We start from the raw sequence: 27,394 nt of genomic DNA, 5'->3' as shown, positions 1-27,394 counted from the left end.
AATGTCTGAGTTACTGAGAGAAACACACACACACACACACACACACACACACACAGACCTCACCACTTTTGCTCAAACCCCTCATCCCCTCCCTCTCCCTCCCTCTCTCTCTCCATCCTCTCTCCCTGGCAGTCTCTCTGCCCTCCCACTTGCTCTCCCTCCCTCTCTCCTCCCTCCTCCTCAGAGGAGCAGCTCTGTCTCTCTCTGCACTTGTCTCCTCAGTCAAGGAGAAACTAATTGGAGGAAAGAAAAGAAGAAAGGAGCTGTTGGAAAACTAAACGAACCAAAACTTTACTTCTCTCCAGCATGCCACAGAAAGGTAAGCTCGCTCTCTCTTTTCTCCCCCTCTCTCTCTCCCTCTCTGTCTCCTTCTCTCCCACTTCCTCTCTCTCTCTCCCTCTCTGTCCATCTCATCTCTCTCTCTCTCTTCACTCTCTCTCCCCATCAGCATGGAGTTAAAAAACTTTATTCAACAGATAAGAACAAGATGAAGATGGATGAATTTTGAACCTGGCTGAGACAGAAGAGGAAAGTGTTTGTAATCTCGGAGAAAAGAAAGAAAGAAAGAAAGAAAGAGGGAAAGAAATTTAAAAATTATTACATCTGAACAATTCAGCAGCTTAAATAGATAAAGAGGAGCAAAGAGGGACTTCAGGTTTCAAGGGACAGAGCGACTAAAAAGGATCAAGGAGGGAAGAAAAGCAGTTTTCCAATCACTCTGTTTCCTCTTTGGTGGCAGAAATGTTTTATAAAGTATCAGTCAAAGAAAGAAAAAGTAGAAAAAGTTCGGATGTCTTTTGAATTTACTGAAAATACAAGTGATTAATCAACGATAATATTAACTAATTCACCCCAAATCTGATGTTTTTGTCAAAGTGAAATATCAACAGATGTGTAGTTGTAGAAGTTTTGCCTTGAACGAAACATACAAACTACTTATTAACTAAAAAAAAAATTGCTTTGTCCCGTCGCTTTTCCACAATTTGGGCATTAAGATCCAGATTTTGGATAAATGTTTGAATTCTTGCTGTTTGTATCTGACGTCTTGCTCAGAGCGGACTACACTGCTTTGGTCGAGATCATTTCCCCTCCGATCCCCGAGAGAGCACGCTGACTAACAGACGCACAACTCAATGCAGACAAAACAACAAACAAACAAATAAACAAACAAACAACCTCAAAGCAGCGCTCCCTGCCGCTTTGACGCTCGTGCTGAGAGCGCGTGGTGCACGCCTCGCGCTCACTCAGCACTGAGTGATGTGGATTAAAACATAGTCTCTGCTGGATTATAATGGTTGGGAAAGAGCAAAGGGAGATTTTTTTTGATTCAACAATTTTCAAAAGCAGAGAAGCCCAAATGTGTTCCCAAAAGTAAGCTGTGGGCGCGTGCGTGTAATATCTAAGTCGTTGAAGTTGGCCATTTTTAACTTAGGCTAAATTCTTAAATTGTTTTGCCGCTTCATGGTGGAGTCTATAACATATTTTGGGCAATCTGTCAATTAAATTGTTGGATTATTGCTTCTTTGGAGAGTATTAGCCAATTAATGAATCCCATCGATCACGGATTTTCCAATAGGACTATTGTATTTTGCCTTTCACTTATTTATCCAACGTACCATGCCTAAACTGCTTTATTTCACACATCTCAGAGCTCAGTTATTGTAGGTTATTGAGGAATTTATTTAAACAAAATTCCCAATGTGAAATCACTGTCAGTGTGCAGGCTGAGCCCGAAATGATCACATGTGTCAAGTGAACGCTGCACTTCAACTCTTTTCCGACTCCTCTGGAGCAGCAGGCCTCTTTGCTCTGCTGTTTAAGACCTCGAAAGCGATAAAATTATTTTTAAAAATCCAAACAGGATTTGTGAATCTTGCGAGGGGAAAGCGCTGCATTTGACCCAAACACCAAAGGCTCTGACACAGCTCAATCATTTAAAACCCATCCTTTTTAGCTTGTAAAGCCCGTCACGTCTTTGTTATTGTCCGCTAAAAATACGCATTTGTAGAATATGTGTGGAAACATTTAATTGTTAGTTAAACGTAAGACCTGTGACGATATCAATATCAATACAACACTTTGAAACCTCAGCAAATTGGCTTGATTTCCTTCGAAAACACAGGAAGAAGTTACAAGTTACAGAAAAAGAACCTGAGATTTAGCTTAAAAATAAAAATAAAATGCAAAATACAAAGAACAGGAAAATAAATAATATAAATCTAAAATAATCAACATAGAGATAAAACAGTTAATAGCTATTTTCACAGTATATAGATTCCTCAGCATTTTCCCTTTTAACAAAATCCTATCTCTCTCCCCCTCTCTCTGTAAACAAAATTTAAGGTAATTTTTTAAAATTAAATTCTTGTGTTTTGTGGGCCATTTCTTGCAAAGCTGCTTGTTGCCTTTTGATCCACGTCTTCAAAAGAAATCTAACCAATTATCTCAGCTTTCAGAGGTTTAAATGCATTTGAGGGGCGTCTGAACGCAGCAAAAGAAAATTAACGTCGTTCCAGGTTTCAAAGGGTTAAACCTATAAACTATCAGGTTATGCAACGAAGGCCTTTCCTGTCTTTTCTCGGAGTTGTACTTTATGGAGGCCCAAACTAAAATAAGTGAGAGCTCGAAGGCCTGCGCGATGTTAAAGTCACAACTGGAGAAGAGAAGTTCATTTTAATACTTGACTTTTGTGGATCACATTAAGAAATCCGTCATCATACAAAATGTGATTCTGATCATGAAAACGCTCTCAGTGTAAAACAATGCATGTTGTTTGGAGTGGGAGGCTTTTTTAAAACCCCAAACCAACAAATACAAGAATTGATGATCCAATTAAGTCCGATGTTAATTAACGTCTTAATTAAATCGAATCCAATTAACTGCATGATTAATCAGGTCGGAAGTGAATTCATCCAACATGTGAGTCTGAAGCTTTTTGTGTGTGTCACAGGGGCGCGAGCGCGATGCTCCCATATGTTGTGATGATCACACGAGATATGCGCAAACGCCTCTGTATGTGAATGTGCCGCGCGCACCTGAGCCACGGGTTATTGTTGAGGAGAGCAGGACAGAGCCTCACCGACACACATTTGGATATATTATCACACAGAAATCAGAATTGGTGTATTTATGTTACAATTTCCAATTGTATTTCATGTTTAAAAACATATCCACAGGCTGCACTGGCTGAATACAGAAGAATAGATTTGCCTTTCCCGGGAAAACGCACTTGCATGGACACTAAAATACAAAATTAAATCATATGTAGCTATAATTACAGAATATGTGATCTGCTACTCTGTATCGTGTCACCTTCGCAAATCATCATTTAACTTTGATCTCAGAACTGTTCAGTTTCGGCTATTTGTTCACCAACTTTCCAAGAAGATCACGTTGATAACTGATGCAAACCCCTAATCACTGGGCTGAACAGACTGAGGAGCATAAGCAGCATTACAGCTTGACTTAATCAGCCCATTTCATTTTAATGTAAACAGAACAAATGTTTGTAGTTTATATTCTGTTGTTGCTCTCTCTTCAAATGAAGGTGAGTTTATTACTGAATCTATTCAAACAAAAGTTGTCAGCAACTTGCTTTGGTCAGACATCATAAAAGCATAAACAGGTTAGAAACACACAAAATAAAAAATAAACGCTACTCAGAAATCCTTTAAACCTATCGATCCTGGTCAGGGTACTTGTATAAGATTTTAGGGGGGTTGTGTTTTATTCACTGCTTTTAGGGGCCACAGGTTTCACATAAAAGAGAATGTGCCTTTAAAACAGATCACGATTTCACATAATGTTGGATAACCTGAAGTTTTATTGCAGCTGTGTACATTCAGTGTAAAATCTGATAGGCGGATTTAACTCTTTTTTTTTTTTTATCTAGAAAACTGATTGCGTTGAAAAATCTAAGTATATAAGTCTTGATTTATGTTTACTTTATGTCTCATTGTAATATTTACTTAAATCTTAGTTATATTTACTTCATTTTGTAAAGTTGTTGCAACTTAAAATGTCAAGTTTAATTCAGTCTTTCTAAGTTAAACCAAGTTTACAGTGCTAGATATCTTTATTCTGCCGGCTGCAAACTAGTCAGTCATATTTGTATTTTCTTAAACATGTTAACAAAACAGACTCGCAGATCTCCTGGTTCATCATTGGCTAAATCCTCTGTCATGATAAAATTAAGTCAGACTAACTTGATTCACTGAAGTTGCTAAAAACTTCAAAAGAACACGGTAATTTTGTAAATAAATCATAAATAGAGACACATTTTGATTAAACTCAACAATTAGATATGAAGAAACCATAAATTAAGATTAAATTTAAATTTACTTTCCCTTTTCTAAAGGCAATCGGTTTCCAAGATTATTTAAGTAAGATCAACTTTTTACAGTGTTTGAAAGACTATAATGTGCTTGATATAATAATATTGGGAGATATAAACATACACTAGTGTAATGTATAACAGCAACAGTAGCCTTGTCTCATATCCCTGTCCTGTCGTTTCATTTTACTGCAGCACATACAATGTAAAATAAAACATTATTATTGTTATTGTTATTATTATTATTCTGAGTATTATGAGGATGCAGTAGGATGTGGTGTAGATCAGCAGCAGTGTGGTGAGTGTTGGGCAGCAGCTCTGTGTCTCTCTCAGCTCTTTTCTGCTCATATCAGCGCGCTGAATGCGGCTGAATGAAACTTTTATATTGTCATCAGTGTGTTCAACAGAACTCCTTTATGTCGGTTGTACTGGTCAAATTGGGCTCCCCGCCGCGGTTTTGTGTCGCAGGTTTTTTAACGAGCCGCAACTAACGAGGCAACGACACCAAAATCCCGCGGACACACAAAGCCTGGCGGGTATTTACCGAGCAGAGCTGCGGCTCCGCTCCTCCGGCTCTTTGTCTCCTTTCACTGCAGAAAGGCGCTGAGTTATAGCGGGGACAAGGTGCCTTTAGCCGGCCTGTGTGCGTGCGTGTGTGTGCGCGTGTGTGTGTGGAGCTGCTTCATGTTCATTATGCAGGTTGTTAATGACAAGAGCTTCACAGAAGTAGCTGCTTTGAAGCCTTTATTGGTTAGCTTTTTTTAAGCCAAACTAAAAGCGCTTTGGTTTCGAGTATTGAGATGAAGTATAATGAATGTCACGTGCTTTCTACATGCATTAATGACAATAGATAGCTGAACTGGTCATCTTAGTATGCCTACAATCATCCTTCCACAGCAGTGCATTTTTTAGCGATTATATATATACGATATATACACACACACATTTACAATTTTATTTTTTTTTTTAATTTTTACCTCTTTAAATACCTTTTCTATAAGAGAGAGAGGCAGGAAACAAGCTATACTGATCTGGCACTCACACCAATTATCAGTAATTCTTCTTTTTTGTTTGTTTGTTTTTAAAAGAAACCGCAACCACACATGTGTGGTTATCATTAATATTATATATGTTGTTATTATTATTTATTATTATTATTATTATTATTAGTCTGTATTTGTTATCATTCCAACTCAACTTAATCTCATTTAGGAGTAACTCTGATTTCCTACTTTTCTTAGCTACCCCTGCTACACCATCAAATTTTGATAAAAAAAAAGTGCTCACAATTATTTAGAATTAAATAAATAAATACATGACTACTAATGATAACAAATACAGACTAAATAAATGGACAAGTGAACTATCACTTTCTAAACAACTGTTCACTTTCATGAATTTTTATTCATCCTGATTTATTTACTTCATCTTTACTATGATTTGTTTTGTTTTCCAGCATGTTCTTGTTACAAAATTTGTTTTCATTATTTCTAATAAACTCTCTTATTGTGAAAGGAAGCAGGGTGAAATAACATTTCAGAACAATTTACAATTTCATGGTTACATTAAGTTTTTTGTTTTTGTAGGTGATTCATTGCCTCTCCTTAATTTGGACACTGTGAATTGCCTGGGATTCTTCCTTTGTCTACTTAACATTTGGCAAAAGACTTATGTTATGGGCCTATATTCAGTCTCTCCATGATCTCTGAGGCTCCCGTTAACTTTGTGAGAGTCTGTGGCTGTACGTCTTTCCACCTGCATGACTTCTCGGGAAAAAGCAGCCTCTCATTTCAATATGCAACTCTGCGTGATCTTTAAATATATTTGGTAAAAACTTTGGATGTGTCCAGACCTTTGCCCCTGAAAATAATCTAAAACAGCTAAAGCCATCTTTCATCCAAATTATTATACTTTAAACAAACACTCCTTGATTTTTTTTATACTGTATACCAGCTGTCGCCCAAATCCCACAATGTAGCTAAATTTCAGGTTATCATAAGGTGCCGAGGCTTCACCTAAATGAGATATATTCTCATACAATGCCATTGTATATTTAGCATGCATGCAACTGTGCACACATTGTTCAGCAACACACAGACACAATGTCTAACTGAGGCACAAACAAGAAAAAAAGTTGGGTTGTTTTTTTTCATAAGTGGACAGCTTCAGTTTGAAATGACAAAAACTGTAATGTTTTAAAGAGAAAGAACAAAAACTATTAAGAACTCTGCAGTGCAGTAAGTTAGGTCGTAGAATAAAACAGACACAGACGTGTTTCCAAAAGATAAATAAATACAGAAAATGAGAATGAAACAAAGCTTCTCAGTTTGTGGCAGCTCACTGAACCCGACTGTGAGAGCTCAAGTCTGTGCTCATAACTTTATGGACATTAGCATACATTAGCATATGAACCAATCACAGGATGGCCTGGCATTCAGCCATTCAGTCCAGACAGTGTCTGTGGGTATCATTTCTTCTCAACATGCTTTTATTTCTGGGGAAAAAAAGTGTTCGCCATTTCCTCCAAATCCCTACAAACCAATTTTAAAAAGGAAAGAATGAAATGTGTGTCTCTCACTGCTGTAGGAAAACTGATTAGACAAAAAGTGTCCTGATAATTTAAGAGGATGTCTTCCTTTGCTCTGATTCATGTGCAGGGACAGATGTGTGTGCTGTAATATCTATCTGTGTACTTTATAATGTTTCTCTTTCTGTACAGATTTCAGAAGTCAAACAAGCTGGGAGACTGGTGTAGCCTCCATGATGCAAAACAGTGAGTTACATCCCCAAAAGTATTTGTTTTTACTATAATTTATGCTTTTGTTGTCACTAATTGTATCCAACAGTGCTTTAACCCTTTGAAACCTGAGCAAATAGGCTTGATTTCTTTTTAAAACATGGAAAGAAGGCAACTTAAGAAGATACCACCCCAAATAAGCAAGAAATTAGAAAAAAAAAGTGCAAGGAAAGTGCCTGAAAGTCAGCACAAAGAAGAAAAAGAAAGCTAAAAAAGAAGGAAATTATATGCAAATAGTGCTATAAATTAATTGCATAAAAATAATGCTAAATATGTAATTTTTATTCATTATATAGCTTTTTCCCCTAGACATTTTTACCTAGCTTTTAAAAAATATTTTTCTAAATCTACTATTTTCTTGCAATCTGTGAAAAAAATTCAAAGTTGTTCATTGTCTTTTCCCCCCAATATTTTTATAAGAAATCAAACCAATTTGCTCAAGGTGTAAATACTTGTTAATGGAGTCTGGAGGCAGCACAAGAAAAGTTTATGCTTATCCAGGTTTTAAAGGGTTAATGATAAATATTATGTATGTACATATATAAACATCTTACAGTTATAAAGCAATCCACATTAATATTCCAACTGAGAAATACTTTTAGGGGCCCATGTCAAATAAAATCAACCCTCACAAAACGACGGGCTGATCTGACAAAAACAAATGCTCAGCAGAGCTTCACCTGCAGCATTCAAAACTGGGACATCTGATTCATTACTGATCATTTCGACCATCTCTGTAGTGTTTTCCAGTGTCGTAAAATATCAGATATACACAACTCAGTTTGTCATCTTGGGTCTTAATGCGGCTATAATTGATATTTTTATGATAACAAGTGACAATGTGACAATCTGTGAGGGTTCACTCATAGTGATGAGCCTACAGAGACTCTGCAGCTTTACGGAGCTTTAAAACGATTTGTGGCTGGCTCTCACTGCTCTCACAGTGTCGTTTTCTCCAGCAGCTGCTTTCAGTGACAGAGCTCTGATGTAGTCACTGTACACCAACTGCTCAGCTGCAAACTGCAGGCACACACACAGTTTTGCTCCACTATGTCCCCTAACTGGGGAACATAGTGGAGCATTCAGCATCTAAAGAGACGAATATCTGCTGGATGTGTAAATAGCAGGACTGTCAAAAAAAATTGTTTTCTTTTAAACCACATTAACCGCTTACTGCAAAGAAAAGTGACTTTATCATCTTAATTTTTTAATCTATTTTTGTCAAATCAGTGCTGCACTGCAGTAACAGTGAGTAGGTGAAAAAACTGCCCCACAGCATCAAAAGTTCAGTCCACTGAGTCTTTTTTTTGTTTTTGCTGGCCACTCAGCACAGTTCAATCCCAGTCCAGCTTGAACCACTGAAAGAAAATACAATTCAAAAGTCCACCCCCGGTTTTGCTGTGAATCCCCACAAATAAATCAGGAAATCAAAATAGCATCCAAATCTCTCTTGATACAACTATGATCATCAAACTGTAACACACTCTGAACTGCATTTGATTTGTTTGAAAGGAGCTATATAAATAAAATTGATTGCTTGATTAATTGATTGATGGTATCCACGGCTATATTTGCAGTTCAGGGGCAGGAAATTATTTACAAACACCTGGTAGCTACTCACAGTATTGCTGGTAGTTGGTGTAAACTTTTCAAACATTCAAAACGACATTTCAAACGGACTTTTAGGATACATTGCGCCCTGATGCCGAGGGTAAAACTGGCTCTCCTTCACAGACCAATGGCAGCGGCAGCTCTGAGAGACACACTAATAGTTTTTCCTCTGGAGGAGCATATTACTTTTGACTCGTCAACTGAGCCGTCTGGGAGTTTTTTTGAAGTGAAATGAGCCATTCACAAAAGCAGTAGTGTCATAATGCTCCATCTCTGTGGAAGCATGGGCGACAAAATAGCAGCACGTGATTACCATAATTTCCTAAAAAAACAACACACATTATGGTCAGACCTTAATCTCATTGCAATTAACACATTAATGCTGACAGCCGTAAACAGGCAAGTGTAAGAAACACACGCTGACATTTTCTACCCCCATGGACTTTGTTGAAGTCATCATATGTTCTTTGGTGTATAATATCATGCTATTACTGATAGAAACGATGGACAAAACAACAAAAACAGGGCCTAAATTGTAATAAACTGTAATGACCCTTTAATGACTGTTTTCCAGTCTGTTGAGACATTCAGTATAAGATGCTGATCTTCTGTCACTAACTTCTAACTTTTCAGTAATGTATTTGAATGCATCTCAAAACCACTAATTGGACCTTTTTTGTAAAGTCAAAATGCTGGGCTGTGGAAATTACTTTGGGTGGAAATGACAATGAACTCCACCTGATTTCTTTTTTTCTTTCTGCGGGACAAGAGGTCCATGCTGTCTGCGGTGAAGGTGTGTGGATTACTTCTCTCTCTGTGTCTGTGCTTGTTTTATTTATTTTTTGTCCTGCATCTCTCCTCTGACACCACACCGCCTCTACACCCCGCCTTGCTGGATGATGCTGCTTCATGTCAGATTTTAGCCGGGTTTCTGTCAGGCAGCAGCACTGGGTCAAATGTCAGACTGGGTGCTATTATCACATCACCTCCGCTTTAATCATTTCTAATTCAAATATAGTGAGAATGGAGCCGCTGGAGGTTGTTGAGGAGTAACTAAAGGTGAACACCAATATTCATTAGCGAAGATCATTAGTGAATGAGGCGCAGATTACATCAGGCATTGATTGGAATGGGCTCAGTCAGTCTGCAGTGTGCTCCATGAGAGCTGAAATTCTCCAAAGCGTCCAACTCTTTTTTGAGTTTGAGATGTGTGAGTCTGCGCACGTCATCGTTTGTGTCTGTGTGTATGTGCTTGTGCGCGCAGTATGCTTGTGTAATAGAGTAAAGTTGTGTATGAGAGTAAGGTCGTGTACAAAGCAAAAAATAATGTACTTCTTGGAAATAAACAAAAAATGTTCATGGGTAGAGAAGGAGGTTATAATTTAAGGTTTAATTTGTGGTGTGCTTTAGTGGAATGGACCGAAAGAAGAAATTAAATAATGGAAGAGTATCAGACAGTTTAAAAATATGTTCAAAAAGATCATTTTTGCAAGATACAGAGGCGAGGAAGGGGAATTTAAAGCATGCTAATGGTGATTTTGTTGTTTTCTGTATTTCTGTAGTATTGTTGATTATTTATATGAGGAGCATGATCAGAGAGGTTTAGGTGTGGAGATGGACACTTGGCTGCAGAGTTGGTTCATGTTTGATGATTAACAGGTTAGAAAAGATCAGTAGTAGGACCAGACAAGCATTTTGCTTCTTCCTACCCCCTTTCAGACATTCATATGCATAGTATTTTCTTATGTTCGAAATACACATCATACTTTTGTCTGCTTCGTATCTCTTTAAATTTATATTGAAGCTGCTAAGTTTGAAAGATGCTGCCAAACTAAATTTTGTTGTGTAGTTATGTAGCAATAAAGGATCTATCTATCTATCTATCTATCTCTACAGTCTATTCAAAAGAGTTCCTGCAGCTGACATGACTGTAGACTAGTTTGTGCAACAGTATGTGATTTCCAAATGTAGAGGTAATGCTGTAAAATCAGCCCGTGCTCATTCCAAACTCGTAAAATACCAACGTTTTGACAGTGCTTTTGGCGTAAGATCGCTACGTCAAAATCGACCTTTTGCGTCTGCATGAAACACTGCTGTAAAGTGTCAGGTGAGAAAGCAGCTGGACAGAACCACTCGCGGTGTTACTATACGTTGGCAGCTGGCCCTGCCACGAGAGTTCGTCTGGACAGAACCTGTTGCGCCTCAGGATAGCGTCAGGATGAAACACTGCTGTTAATGACGTGACGTATGGAGCGTGAGGGCACCTATAGGGTGGGAAGGAACTTAATCAATCAGGCCCTTGTTGCGGCATCCTAACCATGCATGCAAGCATGTGTGTTTGATGACGTCCTGTTTTTTTAATTGTAAAGCAAAGTGCCAAAACAAGCAGTTGTTTTTTATAGGGACATCTCCGTATTTATTATGCCACAAAAAAATGGGCATTTTGGGCAAAAAAAGGTATTTTCTGAACTGTAACCAGGGTTTGTGCCTCAACTTAACTCAAGTTAACCAGCGTGTTGAAACGTAAAAGTTTCAACATATCAGCTATATAATAACCTGAAAATATAACATATGAAGGTCTGCAGAAAGACATTTTCTGCTGACTGTGTTGACATTAGTGTCATAAAACAGGATAATTTCTCAACAGTGATATGTAGCAGTTTTTGAAGGCACAAATAAATGATGTCTTCATGCAGATCAGAGATGAGATCAGATCACTCTGTAGTGCACGCACAAACAGCGTCATTTGTTGTTTAATTTGAAGAACTCATTGAAAATAACAGAACATGGTTAAAGTGAAAGTTAATTGAAGTCAGGTTCAGTGTGAATGAGCTGATTTAAAGTGAAAGCTGCTGAGCTGCTCCCAGGGGCCCGCCTGCTGTGTGTGTGTGTGTGTGTGTGTGTGTGTGTGTGTGTGTGTATGTGTGTGCATGTGTGTGTGTGTGTCACAGAGGGACCACAGCCAAATTGACTCCATATGTCTGTCTATTAATTGTGTGTCAGCAGAGGAAAGCCCGGGTGTGTTCCTCTGGGAAATGACACTGTGATTAACATTTCTTCAGCGAAGCGATCAACCCCTGAACTCAAAGTGAACATGATGTGAGGCAGCATGAGGGAGATTTAGAAGGTGAAATAATCCACCGTCACACTCAAAGTCAATGGCAGCTTCTACAGGGGCCACGGCTCTCCTTATAATTTAATTAACCAGGAGAGAATTTTAAAGCCACAACAGTGTGAGGTGTGTTGGGAGGTACACTACCTGTGATCCTGTTTATCCATCCGTTGCTCATCTCCAAAGGACGGTGGGTGAGTGCCTCCACCCTCTGTCCTCCATACAGATCTAAATGAATGAAACAGATCACCTTTAGCTCAATTTTACTGCTGTTATATATTAGTTACATTACTGTTGTCTTTCCTGCTTACACCTCAGAATGTGTGGGCCATCTTCTGTCTTTCCTCACCATGACAACACATGCAGCATTATATTTTTTAAAAAGCGCAAATAAATAAAGCAAATTAACACAGTCAATGATCTGAAATCGCATATAACCCATAACAAAATATGTTTTTGTGTCAACACATATGAGAATTTTCTGGTCCGACACCTTGCATTCGTCAGTGTTCTTGCACACAGCTGCTACAAAAACTATTTATATTACTTTATCTGGATATGCAACTCGTACATGGTTTAGAGCAGGGATACTCAACTTGCTTTGCTTAGGGGCTGCTTTTGTAAAATTTTCTAGGAATTTACAATGTTTGTAGGACTTTAAGACATTTCAAGGATTTTAGGACATATCTAGGATTTAAGGGCTTCTCTCAGATTGTAAGACATTTCTCTGATTTTTGGATGTTTCTAGGATTTTGAGACATTTCTCTGATTTTTGGATGTTTCTAGGATTTTAAGACATTTCTTAGATTTTAGGACATTTCCAGGATTTCTGGACATTTCTCTGATTTTAGGAAATTTCCAGGAATTAAGGACATTAGGGGGTAAGTTATGACCCCCGTCCAGGGGTGCAGGGATCCTCTATTGGCGCTTTTTTAAAAAAAAAATAAATAAACAAGCACTATTTTGATGCGTTTTTATGCACTCTGGCACCTTATGTATACTTAAAGTGCAAAAACAATTCCCAGTGTGAATCACTTTATATTTATTGTGAATTAGAAAATGTTTGGTGGTACCCACCACCCCATCTGGGGCCAGATATGGACTGTGGGCCATCAGATGAGTATCACTGGTTTAAGGTTTAGTTTGATTCGGCAACAATCATGGTCGTGTTGACAGTTGAGAAACACCGTCTCCCATGTTCAGACTACTTGCTTTGTTGACATACAGTAACAATCTATCTGAACTACCACCAAATCTAGTATGCAGTGCTACAACATCACACTACTTCCACCTCTGCTCTGTCATAACCGTAATGTTCATTATTTTGCCTGTCAGGCAAATATTGGTCATATTTAGGTATTTGAACGAACAATTGAAAGTGCCAGTTTTCTTGCGAAGACGGTTTCAGAGGTAAAAACTTATTTCATGTAGACTGGCTGAGGAGTGCTACTTTATATATGTAGGTATCAAAATAGGTGCTCTTTGATTTCAAGGACAAACATGACCAAGAAAGCAGGGAGAGTTTAAACCTGACGTTTGTTTTGTCATTAACTCAAGGCGTGACGCCCTGATGAAGTCTGTGAGTAGAAACGCATAGGTGCTAAGCCCATTTTGCCAAACAGTGTGCCTTGGTATTTTTTTAGTAATGACTTGATGACTCAAAGTCTAACCCCTCCCTCCTTTTTTGGTAAAAGCTTACAGTTATAGTCCAATCTGATGGAGAGAATGCCAGAAGTGTGCACAGCTGTCATAAGAGCAAAAGGTGGCTACTTTGAAGAATCATACATATCACTACATATTCCCATATGTGTTATTTCATAGTTCTGACGTCTTCAGTATTAATTTACAATGCAGAAAATGATAGAAATAAAGAAAAACCATTGGATGAGGAGGTGTGTCCAAATTTTTGACGAGTACTGTATCTCCAGTTCATATATTGCAAAGATTTCCAAGTTGCACTGGTGCTCCGTGGTCACAAAATGTGACTAAATGTTCATGATCAAGCTCTACAGATACTAAAACACAAAGCCTCAACTGCTCAGACTACCGCCACGACCACTCATAACACTGTTACCGCAGCGCAGGTCAACATCATGATTTATTCTCTGTAAGCTGAAACAAACTAACAGCTCTCCACTTCATATATTAATAGTATATGTAAGTCATGGTGGTGCTCCATGGTCACTTAATGTGACTAAATAGTCACGGTCTGGAGCTCTGCAAAAGCCCTCCTTTGTGTGTGTGTGTGTGTCTGTGAGAGGCAGAGAAAGGAGAGAGAGGGGAAAATGAAATGCAAAGTGAGTCTCGTGCTAGTGGCTAAAAAAAACTAGACAATATATACTCGATGCTCATGATGAAGTCATTTATAAATCGCACCTGGAACAAGCCGCAATACATTGGGTGTATTGGATTTATCGCCCACCCCTAACTACTGTATAAATATTGGATAGCCTTAAACCTTTATTAAACATCTACATGAAGGATTCAAAAACCAGTATTTCTATGGGACAAACAATATCTTAACACATATACTAGATCATGCATGTTAAAAAGATGTGCAGTTTCTTTACTTTTTCTGAAGATGAACCAGTATTGTCAGCATGCCACCCACTCCTTTGTTGGCACCAGTGCCCACACTGCAAAAACTTCAAGTCAAATCATTGCTGTTTTTTTTTTTTTAGTGCAGCAACTTCCTTTATTATTGTTTGTATGAAGACAAAGATACTTATCTCTGGAAATTTCCATAAAAAAGGACTAAATGTTGTTTATCTAGAAAATAATGTTTACAGACTCGGTGATGATAAAATTGAGATTTTTGCAGTGTGTTTCCCACCCTGCACATATGTTGTTCTTTAGTGGAAAAAAAACATGAATATATTGTTTTTATTCATATTTGTGGCCTCCTGATGATGACTGAACAGAGTCTATAGGGAAACCCATTTTGATCTTTTGATTTACAGCAGCCCCGCTTCATTGCTTACCTCCTGTGTGTGTGTGTGTGTGTGTGTGTGCGCGTGTGTGTGTTGGCCGGTTGTATGATTTATTAATGTCCCGTTGAGAGGTTTATAAATCTGCAATATGCTTTCCCCCACAGAGCCATTAACGGACAATAGACAATTGATTCAGTGCAAATCCCTACTTAACCTGCACAGTGTCACAGCACAGACTGTGGTCTGCTGCTGCCGCTGCTGCTGCTGACTGAAACGTGTCAGACCTGCAACATGCTGATCAGCAGACAGAGCATGTTAAGCTCCACACAAAAGCCTACACAAGTGCCAGTTTGCAGCTTGACCCTATTCCCTTGGTTAAACGATTGGGACTGCAATTCCATTATAACTTCTTACAAAAAATGTTTTATGTGACGTAAGATAAACTGTATGTTATAGTAAAAAACTACTTTAGATTCAGACCTTGTCCATGAAAAAGTGTTGTAGTCAAGTCACCAGATAATAGTTTGACTTGAGTCCGAGTCCAGTCAGAATTAACTGAGTCCGAGTCCCCAGTCCGGCATCAAGGCATCACTTAACATTGTTGTAATAATTGATAAAATTCAATCTATTAACAAATTCAAAAATTTCACTGCAGGCATTTTATGACGCCATCAGCAGCAGCATGCCCAAACAACCAGATGAAATTTTCATAGTAGCTGGGGATGTTAATGAACTCCTCCTTCAACTACAAAGATGTAGCAGGATTAAGGAGATATTGTAATTTCATTTTTTAAACTTTGTTTAAAAGATGACTAAGAAATCTACCATCTACCATGTCTTAAGAAACCAGATCATATCATATTAGAATACTCAAATCTATAGTAACACCTGCTGTAAAGACAGAAAGATCTGCCAAAAAATACACAAGAATCCACATGTTTTTGGCTTGAGATATTTTTTTCCCTTTGTCACCTCTGACCTGTGTTTCCTCACTTCACACAAATATAAACAAACATACTTCTTTCCCTTGTTTGAACCTGATCAGTGTGGGTCAAGTCATTGTAGTCTGACTTTTCATTTCATTCTCAGTTTTTTTTTTTGCTTTAAATGGAATTATTTTCAAAAATTATTGTTGCATTAGCTATAGCTAAGTGAATACACTGCTGAAAACATCTTTTTTTTTTTTACTCTATGTGTGTGTGTGTGTGTGTAGGTCACAGTGGAGTTAACCAGCTGGGAGGTGTGTTTGTAAATGGGAGACCTTTACCTGATTCTACCAGGCAGAAGATAGTGGAGCTGGCACACAGTGGAGCTCGACCCTGTGACATATCCAGAATACTACAGGTAAACTCCTCATGCTTAGAGCTAACACTTTCAGCAGTCGTACCAAATGTGGGAGTAGAGACTGTACGTACAGGAATAGTGAGCTGGTTGCATAACCATCTTAACATCACACGGGTCACGCAGAGCACAGGGACATAGCCTGGTAACTATGACGTGAGCTCAGTTTGGACTCTCTGCCGCCCCAAACACTCTCAGTGGGTTTGTTTATGTGTAACTGACGAGCTCTGGTTTGCCTTGTAAATTTTGACTGTTTTCATAAGAATCAAAAGGAAGAGATGTGACGCTGATGTAGCCAAGATGCCTTGTAGTGACAGTGATCAGGTTGTCAGGGTGGTAAATAAAGCATCTGACTTTGAAATTAAGCAGTACTGCTTGTTTCCTCGTTCCTACAATCACCAGTTGGTTCTCTTTAGGGACCCCCTCCCCAAAAGTCGGACATTCGAATCATCAGTTGGAGACCCTTCAGTTGACTGAGAGTGCTTCAGGTCAAGCAGTTGTTTTTTTTTTTGTTGCTAGTCAGTGTGCTGTGTAGGGTACTTCTGGGAAAGTTTTGATCCCTAGGCTTTGCTGCAGAGTGAACGCTCTTGACTTTTATGATACTCTTTGATACAAGCTGCAGCTGATTCAATGCGGTTTAGAAATGGTGAATTTACAGTGCACAGAAATTTCTTATCTGTCTTTTGATATCTAGTGTTGGCAAAAAACGTTACTGTGCACTGACGACCCGTTGTTAGTGCCGTTAGCTTGTTTACTATATTAAGTAAATGCCGCCGTCACACTGAACATCCTGCTGAGCCCATTCAAACTTTAAACATAAAGTGTAATTTGTCAAACATTCGTATTGAACAGCCAAGTCTAATTTGACTTGCAAAATTCTGAGACAGGTACGGCCCTAGTTCTTATAGAGGAGTACCCTGTCGATTAAGCATTGCAATCCTATAAGATTGTTGGACTCAATATGAACAGTTGGTTGTTTTGTATCAAAATATTGCGATCAATTAATCAATCCATCAATCAGAACTAGGTATGTTTTTCTCATTGGCTGTTGTTCTCCTCAAACACTGATGTGTTAAATTGGTGGAGTTACCCTTTAATTTTTATGGTGCTCATTTCCTAAATCAGTGGTTCCTAACTGGTGGAAACTTGTGAAAGTGTCAAGTTTGCAAAAAACACACTTTATTACTTTATTTCACGCACAGAGCTGCAGTATGACTAAATATGTGGTAATTCATCAAATGTGTGGACCTTGAACTAATGACTAAGGAGAAGTCTATAGCCCATGGCTCGACCAGACAAGAACAACTGCCCTAAATCTTCCACCAAACAGCAATTATTTGGATGTATTTTTTTTTCCAGTCACAAATAACGGTTGTGATGTCTGCTCTTTTTGTGTCCAGGTGTCTAACGGCTGTGTGAGTAAGATCTTGGGCAGGTATTACGAGACAGGTTCAATCCGTCCTCGGGCCATAGGAGGGAGTAAACCCAGGGTGGCTACTCCAGATGTGGTGGGAAAGATTGCCCAGTACAAGAGAGAGTGTCCGTCCATTTTCGCCTGGGAGATCAGAGACCGACTGCTGGCAGAGGGAATCTGCACCAACGACAATATACCCAGCGTAAGACCCTTTTGTTTTTCAGCTGAGTCATGTCAGTTAAGACCGTGACACACTAAGTCAACATCCAAGAACTAGCGGTGACGAAAGCCACTTGCTGCGTTGCCTCATGCCGTGTCTGGGCCAAATCTTGCACATAAAATCACCAACCCGACGGCCAACCATCATGTATGTTCTGCACCTCCATGAGAGGAGAATCCCCTCCATACCCGCAGACGGTGCTTGTCTGTTATCATCACTCACACAGGAAACTGGAAGACCGCCAGTTAGCCAGTTAAGCCAGCACATCCCAATATTGAAAGAACAAAGAATATTTACAGAGTGTATAACAACAGAACCAATCAGGAAACCTGGGATAGTTCGGGATTTTACAAAGTGGGGCTTTATGACATACACATGTCTATTCAGTGTATTAAATAAAGTAGCTGGCAGTCAGTGTACTCCAGGTTTGAGGAGACAGACGGGACGCGCACCTCATTGTTACAAAGTCTTTTCTTTTGGCACTATATTTCTCATCCGCCTGCAGTAAGCTGTTTGGGTCAGAAAGTACTGTTAGCGGCCGTTATGGGATCTAACTGAAATTAAACTTCATGTTGAAAATACTCAATAAAGTGTCTTACACTGATATAGTATTTTTTAGGTAGGCTTTTTCAAATATTTTTTGGGGGAGCTTTTTGCCTTTATTCAGATAGAGGAGTAAGTGTGTAAAGGTGGGGGGGGGGGGGGACGACACGCAGCAAAGGGCCGAGATCGGGCATTTTGAGAGTGCGGCTCAGTGCCCGCCACCACTGATTCAACATGCTAAATCCGGTGGAAAAAAAGCCGATGAGGGCCCATGTGACACACTGTGGCGACGAGGGCTGTGGCGCACACCAGCCGCCCAATATTCCTCTTAATAACTCCCCAATTTCTGATTAGGTGGCCATGATAACCCTTGACACACATAACATTGTTCATCTCTCTACAAATGAGTGATAGAGGAGGACCAATATCTGTCTGTCCACTCGGTTTACGCATGAAACATCGATGCCGTTTCTTTGAAAGGACGTGGTGAGGCTTGCTGAAGGTTGACAGAGGGTCATTAATGCTTTGGTTTAAGTTCAAGATTGAAGTGTTTGATTCCTTAGTGTCTGTTCATCAGTGGTTTCAAACAATGTATTTGCTCTTATGTACTAACGTCGTTGTGTTAATCACCAGGTTTCGTCAATAAACCGAGTGCTCAGGAACCTGGCCAGTGACAAGCAGCAAATGGGCACAGTGGGAGCTGAAGGGATGTTTGACAAACTCAAGATGCTCAATGGACAAACCACGTGGGGGGGACGCTCAGGGTGGTTTGCCGGGACTACACTCACTGCCACAGGTTAGACACTAACCTCTCTACTTCTTCTATTTGACTACTACTACTACTACTACTACTACTACTACTACTACTACTACTACTACTACTCAGTGCTGGGCAGTAGCATCCCATATAGCATATGCACAGTCTCTGATATAAGGTAGTTGGTCTTGTCTTCTGCTTGGAGGGTCTCATCGTTTTCCCACTTAGTGGACATTTCCAACCACTGCTCTGCTTCTCTGAATTAGCTGCTATGGTAACACCTGCTTTTAAATCTCTCACTGTGGGCCATACACATGAATATGTCATCTAAATGTCCCACCTATGCTGCCCATTGTCATGTTTTTCCAGCTTTTCATTTTACATAGACCTTTTTTTCAGTTTCTGTTTCACAATCAGATGTCATACACAGAATGGCGAGACAGCATAATAGCATCATATTTCTAGAGTAAATGCAGCTACTGTTAGTGAGACTCTGTCTGCTTGTTTAATAGACTTTGCATTTAAAAGACATAACAGACAAAAAAAACCTTTAAGATGTAATTCTGATACTCTGCATTACTGCCCCACTGTTTTACAAAGTTGTGTGAGTGCAGGCCACTTCACCTTTACTGCACAAAACTCAAAATATTTCTGTTGTTATGAAATCTCGTTATGTTGTACGCACCACGATTCAAAAATCCTGATCTCAGGTCACATTTCAGTCATGTTTGTCCGATTGTGTTTGATTTTAAAGAGGTCAGTGGCATTAAATTAACTGCTTGCAGAATATACTAAAACTGAAATAATATGGGGCAGAGGACAAGAGCAGCCTCCTTTTTTAAATGTGTGTGGCTAAGGGGGGCCCCATTTGCTGTATGGAGTAGGCTCATATGCTGCGCCTCCTCCAGCACCCTGGGATTACAACAGTGAAACAAAGTCATGCTATATACCACGGCTGCTGCCTCCTCATCAGTCCGCAGCATGTTTGTGCCTGTGTGTGTGTGTGTGTGGGGGAGGGAGAGGGGGCGTCTGCTCTTATCTGTGTCTCTTTCTGCCTGACTGAGTGTGACACTGAGCTTCATTCTGTTTTGCAGTCTCTGTCTGCTGGGGATAATGAATAATTAGGCTAGCACCACAAATAACATGAGTTCCACAGGGAGCTGGAGTCAAGCTCCCCGTCTGCTCAGGGATCTCCACTCTTAAGTGCCCTGTACCTTCACTCATCTTTAACTTACATGCATGGTTTCATCTCATGGATCTGAATAATATATATTGTTTTGTCTACTCTGATAAAGGTCTGGGTTTTATTGAAGTGCTGCAGCCACTGATTCAGTTGGTTTTGCTAATAAACCTGCTAGACCCTGCAGCTCACACACAGACAGTCTCACTCAGCATACTATACAAATAATTTAACATTTATTTAATTAAATACATAGCTTAATTTTATGCAAGTTACCTACAGCATTAAACTATTAAACTATTAAATTCTGACATACTTAGTATATAATATAAAATATAACATTTTAAAATACCTTAATATAACATATCAACGGTAGTGAAACAATATGAGTAAAATATGACTTCATGTGCCTATCAACACATAAATTGAGACAATATAATTAAAGAGCTTTGACTTACAAAAAAATACACATTTCTATGTTTCAAAACTGATAAATTTTACTAAATCAGGGGAACGTGATATCCCACAAACCCAAATCAGAGCTAATGAGATCATACTAATTCAAGCCTGGTTTAAACCTCTGAAACCTGGGCAAATTAGCAAAAAAAAAACAACTGTTAAAAATTTTAAAAAATCTGTGAAATAACTTAAAATATAAAATTCTGAATATATAGTTCTCTGGACATTTTTCTCTAGCCTTTTAAAAATATAATCTCCTGAATCGTCTAATTTCTTGCAATTTGCAGGATCTTGCCAAGTTGCTTTTTGCCTTTTTTAAATACATTCTCATCCCAAGTCGTCACATATTGCCATTTTGCAGTGGACTTCTGCATGTAAATACAATACTGTAGGCATCCTTCTGCGTCTGCTGTTAACATTTCAGGATGCCTCAACCGTGATGTGAACAAAAGCACATAGTGGGTTTATGCTGCACATGGTTATGTTTAAACACCACAAGCACATGGCAACCAACGCTGCGACCTTAACAAAAGCACATGCTGACACAGATTCGGTTTAGGCAAAAGGGCAAATGGTAAAGTGTGGGGGAAAATATCATATTCTAATGGGAAGCGAACAGCAGACTCTCACATGAAAGTCCTTGGTTTGTTCGATCCATCCAACACCACTCCCGACCGCCTTTTACAGACCTTCATGCTCCTTATATAACGTTGTTACATGCAGTGTTTCAACTTGATGCCGTCGCAAATCATAACACCGCAAATGGTTCTATCCTGCCGGGTTCTCAGCTGATGACATCCAATGACATATCATGCAGATGCGAAAGGTGGTTTTTGGCAACAGGATCTTATGCCAAAATCATGGCAAAAGTGGTGCTATTTGATGTTTAAGATGTTAAAACCCCTGTGAGCCTAACCACAACTTGTTCCTTCCTCCTTGGTGCAGAGTGCTCACAAGCTGAGGGAGGGGAAAACACCATATCAGTGAGTTCAAACGGTGAAGACTCAGAGGAGACTCAGATGAGGCTTCAGCTGAAAAGGAAACTGCAGAGAAACAGAACGTCTTTCACACAGGACCAGATAGAAGCCCTGGAGAAAGGTAACTGAGTTTAAAATAACAAGCTAAGCATGTTGTTTAATGTGTAAATGTTGTGGTTCTTTTGGTATCATTTCATTCAAAGCCTGATTTTGGGGCCTAAGGAGAAAATGTCTCCATAACAAACATCATGTTCTTCAACACAAATGATCAAAAATAAAGACAATGACAGCTCAGCAAGTTTTGCTGATCAGAAATGACCATGATGCTGTCTCATGTAGACAACTATCAGTCACTTCCTGTGTGCTGTCACCCAGCACATGTTGTGTTGTGTTGTAATGTCATGTCATCTACTGTGTGTTAAAAATGACTGCATGTAAGGAAAACGCTCCTGTTGTTCTGGAAATGTCAAATCTCTCCTAAAACATCTGGTTGTCAACTATGCTCTGGAATTTGGGAAGCAGCAAGTTTATGTAATCGTGTAAATGTTTGCTAATTAGTCTGCGCTGAATTGATTCTCTGTAGATTCCCTGAGACAGATACCAGAGTCAGTCCTCTGCATACGGCAGATCGCACATAAAGCCATCATTTGTAGTTTAACCCTTTGAAACCCGGGCAAACTGGCTTGACTTATTTGACAAACATGGGAAGAAGGCAATGTGCAACTTGAGAAGAAGAGGCCTGAAAATTTGCAAGAAATTAGTTAATTGCTTAGCTGTATTGTATTGGTAAAATAATTCAATGAAATAATTTCAAAATTATAATTATATATTTATACATATTGTTTAGTGTTTCCCTTTTCCCTTTAAAAAATGATTTTCTGAATAATAATAATAATAATTTTTTGTGAAGTTGCTCATTGCCTTTTTTCACATGTTTGGGTAAGAGATCAAACCCATTTCCTCTGGGTTTAAAGGTTTAAGGTGTCTGAATGCAGCATAAGAAAAGTGATGTCTCTCCAGGTTTTAAAGGATAAATACAGATTTGAAATACACAGAATGTCTTAACAGTAATCGCACAAACTTGATAAGATTAAATTAGGTCAATTCTATGCACTATAGTTACATAAATTCTCAGTCTATTCATCTTTGTTTTAGTTGATTTAAATAGGCCGGGTTAAATATAACGTATGGTTTATGTTGACTCTGTTGCATGGAAATCTTTTATGTAAATGAAACAGGCAAATCGAACAGAAAAGACTAAATAATTTCTTTGACTGTATCAGTCTAACACAGCACAACTTATGTTATCATGATTTTGTTCCAGAGTTTGAAAGGACTCACTACCCAGACGTGTTTGCCCGAGAACGCCTTGCCAACAAAATAGACCTTCCAGAGGCGAGAATACAGGTAATCTCTACTGGATATAATTCTTCTTAAACACAAGTCAGTGCATCAGCTTGTGAGTATATGTTGTACTAATATTTATCATTAAATAACCCTAATAAAAAACTTGTTTACATGTGGACATGATCTCTGACCTTTGACTACCAGATTCTAATCAGGTCATTCTTGAGTCAAGGTAGACGTTTGTGCAAAATTTGAGGAAACAGGGAAACTCACTGAAGGCTTCCATCTTCAGATACTGCATTCACGAAAATGAGACGGATGCAAGGTCACAGTGACCTTTGAATACCAAATTCCAATCAGCTCACCCATGAGTCTCCTCGAGCGTCTATACCAAAGTTTAAAGTAATTCCTTCAAGGTCTTCTTGAAATATCACATTCACAAGAATGGACCAGATGGACAGACTTTTGTGAACTAATCCAATAACCCTATAACAACCTGGGTTTTGTTCTTTTCTATGTGGCATGGACAGGTTTGGTTTTCCAACAGACGAGCAAAGTGGAGAAGAGAGGAGAAGCTGAGAAATCAACGTCGTCAGGTGTCCAGCTCCTCCAACCACATTCCCATCAGCAGCAGTTTCAACACCAGTGTTTACCAGCCTATACCACAACCTACTACACCAGGTGCTGACCAGGAAATGTGCTACAAGTACAAATACAGTTGTGGTCAAACGTTTACATACACTTGTAAAGAGCATGCATGTCATTGCAGTCTTCAGTTTCAAATACTTTCTGTAATTTCTGAAATCTGCTTTGCGAGATCCATGCTGAGCTTGATAGACTTTCCCATTTTAGTGTTTGTGGTGGAATTTAATGAGTGCATCAAATTTACCATTTACAATATGGGGATTTTATGTCTTCCTCTGGACATAGGAATCAACCCACTAACCCTGCAATTAATGGATTATCTGCTGATAACTGTCTTAGTTTAGGAAGTATAGAGTTTTGAACTGTACGACTTCAGATTTGCTTGTGACTTGCAAACAGCCTGGAACTATCTTCCCTACATCCACCACTGTCATAGAGATACTGTATTATCTTATTTGGTCAATTAAAATAACTGGGATACCATACAAATCTCTGTTCTCTCCATTTCTCCATCCTTATCGCTCTAGTGTCCTTCTCATCAGGATCCATGCTGGGAAGGTCCGACCCAGTTCTGTCCAACAGCTACAGCCTACCAGCCATGCCCAGCTTCAGTATGGCTGCCAGCCTGCCTATGCAAGTAAGATTACTTTACATAACAGCACAATACACAATTAATTAAGCACTGGAACACCTCAAGTTAGAGATGAGGATCGGGTACCGAAACCCAGTGCTAATATGGCACCGATTCCATTCAACTCATGCAAATTTCGGTGCCGTATTTCAGTGCCAGATTATGTGTGCAGTGAATGTGTGCTGGTGATAGTGAGGCTGTGGCGACTGGAGCAGAGAGTCCATTCATTGTCCGTAACCGCTTGTCCTCGTAAGGGTCGCCAGGGGGGCTGGAGTCCATTCCAGATGTCATTGGGCAAAGGCGGGGTACACCCTGGACAGGTCGCCAGACTATCACAGGGCTGACACATATAGACAGACAACCTTTCACACTCTCATTCACACCTACGAGCAATTTAGAGTCACCAATTGACCTAAACCTGCATGTCTTTGGAATGTGAGAGGAAGCCGGAGAACCCGGAGCGAACATGCAAACTCCACAGCAGAAGGGCCCCCCTGCCCAAGGTCCGAACCTGAGAGAGCAGACTATGTAGTTAAAAACAACACAGGGTATGGTAATAGGCGATTTGTCAGGGAATAAATGCTACAAGTCCACAAGTCATTCTTGCCACCTGCTAATTAAAGCAAAGGTGTTTAGCCCCAAAGTTAGCTAGTGAAGTTAGCTTCACATTCACACTGACCAGGCTCACTTAAAGTGGACTGTTAAGGTGGACCAGCCCTGATCTCTGCCGCTCTTAATCAGATGATGGAGGAATCTCTGGCTGCTGAGTCTCACGAGAGTTAGGGAGACAATATTTGATCCAATCTCAAAATTTTTGTTGCAGTTATTACTATAAGTGTTAATTAGTGTAAATTATTGTTGTTGGGTTAAGTTGTATTATTTATGTTAATGCATTACATGAATTTGTTGATAATGTTTTGTATTAATTCATATTTATATATCTGTATCTATTTTAAACTGGTAGGAGCTAAAGCACTCAATTTCCATTTCAAATTTGTCTTTGCAATGTAAAAAAAAGCCATTAACTTGTGTTTTACTTTGAAAAAAAAAGTATCCGTTCAGGCAACGCCAGGTACTGGTACTGTTTTAAAAGTATTGTTTTGACACCAATATTGGAAAAAAAAACAATAGATACCCTATTAGAGACGGCATCTTCTACGTGTCAGTATCTCTCTCCTGATCAGGCTGGCTGATATTCATGTGACAAATTAAAGTGTTGCTCCTGCAGTTGCCCAGACCATCTTGTGGTAATGTTTGTCATGGATGACCATTGTTCGTTGTGGACTCAGTATCCTTCTGTGTCTGCTCATTATGCTCTAGGATGCTGATACTATGATGTCAACACAATCACAAGATGATATAACTCAGCACGTGGTTATGTTTAGGCAACAAAAGCACATGAAAACCAACGTCAACAAACGTACATGCTGCCACAGATGGTTAGGTTTAGGGGAAGGAGACACATAAGGCCAAGAAAAAACTTTCACATTCAGATGCTAACTGAAACACCAGACTCCCACCCATAAACAGCGCCTCCCACTCGCCTTATAAGCGCCCTCACACTTCTTATATTTAGTTGTGTAAAAATAATGATTTGTTGCAGTATTAATGTCCTGAATGTTGCATACACAGTTAATCTTGCATGACAACAATTAAATGGTGAACAGATCAATTCTGCTGTTTGAATGGGTAATATTATTTGTTTCCAGGCCTCCAGTCAGACCTCTTATTCATGCATGCTGCCCACCAGCCCCACTGTAAATGGAAGAAGTTATGAGACATATACTCCACCACACATGCAGCCTCACATCAACAGCCAGACAATGACGTCCTCTGCAACATCGTCAACAGGTAGGAAGTTCCCCACTGTTGGACTCTTTACATACCTGTCCTGCTGCCTGAGCTAACAGGATGCATGTTCATACCTTGCACTTAATACTGATGATAATCAATCATGTATAAAATTTGGGGTTCAAATTTTTCAGTGTAAGAATTCTTGGAATTTAAAAAAATGTATCCACAGCAAAGCTAGTTATGGTAAAATTTCAGATACACATTGAGAACATTCAAGGATAATAAGTTTAACTCTTAAACTCCAACAACTGTATATTCTGAACTGTCATTTATATTTCGAGACGGCAGCAAACCCTCAGTGACTGGAACACCAAATACAAATTACTAACAAAAAACAAAGACTTGGAGCCCAGATCACATTTTTTCACAGTACTATATTACATGTTCTGCACCATTCCATCCAATGGAAAAAAAAGCTTCTTTTTTTGCACATTTTTTCCAAGATTCATTTGTCATGTTTGGTACTTTTGGAAACCCTGAAATCACTAGAATTTATGATAGAGTTCTGTGTGCTTGGACAATGCTTAGCCGTACTGTATTAGTTAGTTAGTAAACACAGGGTTACTGCGTAGCCTTAAAAAGTCTTAAAAGGCATTTAATTCATTAATCTAATAAAAAAAAGCCTTAATTAGTATTAAAATGTCTTAAGTCAAATCTTTTTAAAGTCTTAAAAATACCAAGACATGGAATGTAGGATTTTATCAATCGTTTTTTGGTTTTGATGTTGCATTAAGGACTGTAAAAACTGTGAAAACTATAACTGAAAACATAACTACTGTCAGGATGTGGACCCAAATGCAGAACAAAAATTCTGACAGCTGGTACAAACAAAAAGCAAGCTATAATGTAGCTGAAATTCTCCAAAAATACTTAAAAAAAAGATTAGATGGAAATCTCAGATTGCTTGTCATTCATTGCTGGTTTGAGTGCAACATCCTACCTGTACAGGTCTGCTCTTGCTCTTTTCATGACAGCTGCATGGTTACTTTGGTTTACATGCCTTGCATGGACTCTGTTCAATAAGAAAAGACTTGCATCTGCTCTTTTTTGCAACTATGCTGCTTCTAAAATGTGCTTATGTGTTTAGTTGAAACACACCTTTAAAGTTGTGTCATTATTTGTCAACTCTAATGACCTCTTCTTTCTCCTGCGACCAGGTCTGATTTCCCCTGGTGTCTCAGTTCCAGTCCAAGTTCCAGGAAATGAGGCGGACATGTCACAATACTGGCCACGCCTGCAGTGA

General features: G+C 39.1%; 1 protein-coding gene across 1 annotated transcript; it reads left to right on the top strand.

Annotated features, from left to right (window-relative positions):
- The first annotated feature begins 306 nt into the window (after positions 1 to 306).
- On the top strand, positions 307 to 27,394 carry LOC121950135 (paired box protein Pax-6-like). Its single transcript, XM_042496054.1, has 11 exons — positions 307 to 319; positions 7,053 to 7,106; positions 15,997 to 16,127; positions 17,525 to 17,740; positions 18,935 to 19,097; positions 21,643 to 21,795; positions 22,999 to 23,081; positions 23,552 to 23,702; positions 24,194 to 24,303; positions 26,007 to 26,148; positions 27,309 to 27,394. Exons 1-11 carry the CDS (start codon positions 307 to 309, stop codon positions 27,392 to 27,394), a joined length of 1,302 nt encoding a protein of 433 aa, XP_042351988.1.

The sequence above is a fragment of the Plectropomus leopardus genome, chromosome 11, assembly GCF_008729295.1.
Source record: "Plectropomus leopardus isolate mb chromosome 11, YSFRI_Pleo_2.0, whole genome shotgun sequence".
NCBI lineage: Eukaryota > Metazoa > Chordata > Actinopteri > Perciformes > Serranidae > Plectropomus > Plectropomus leopardus.
This window is presented reverse-complemented; position numbering and strand designations above follow the sequence as displayed.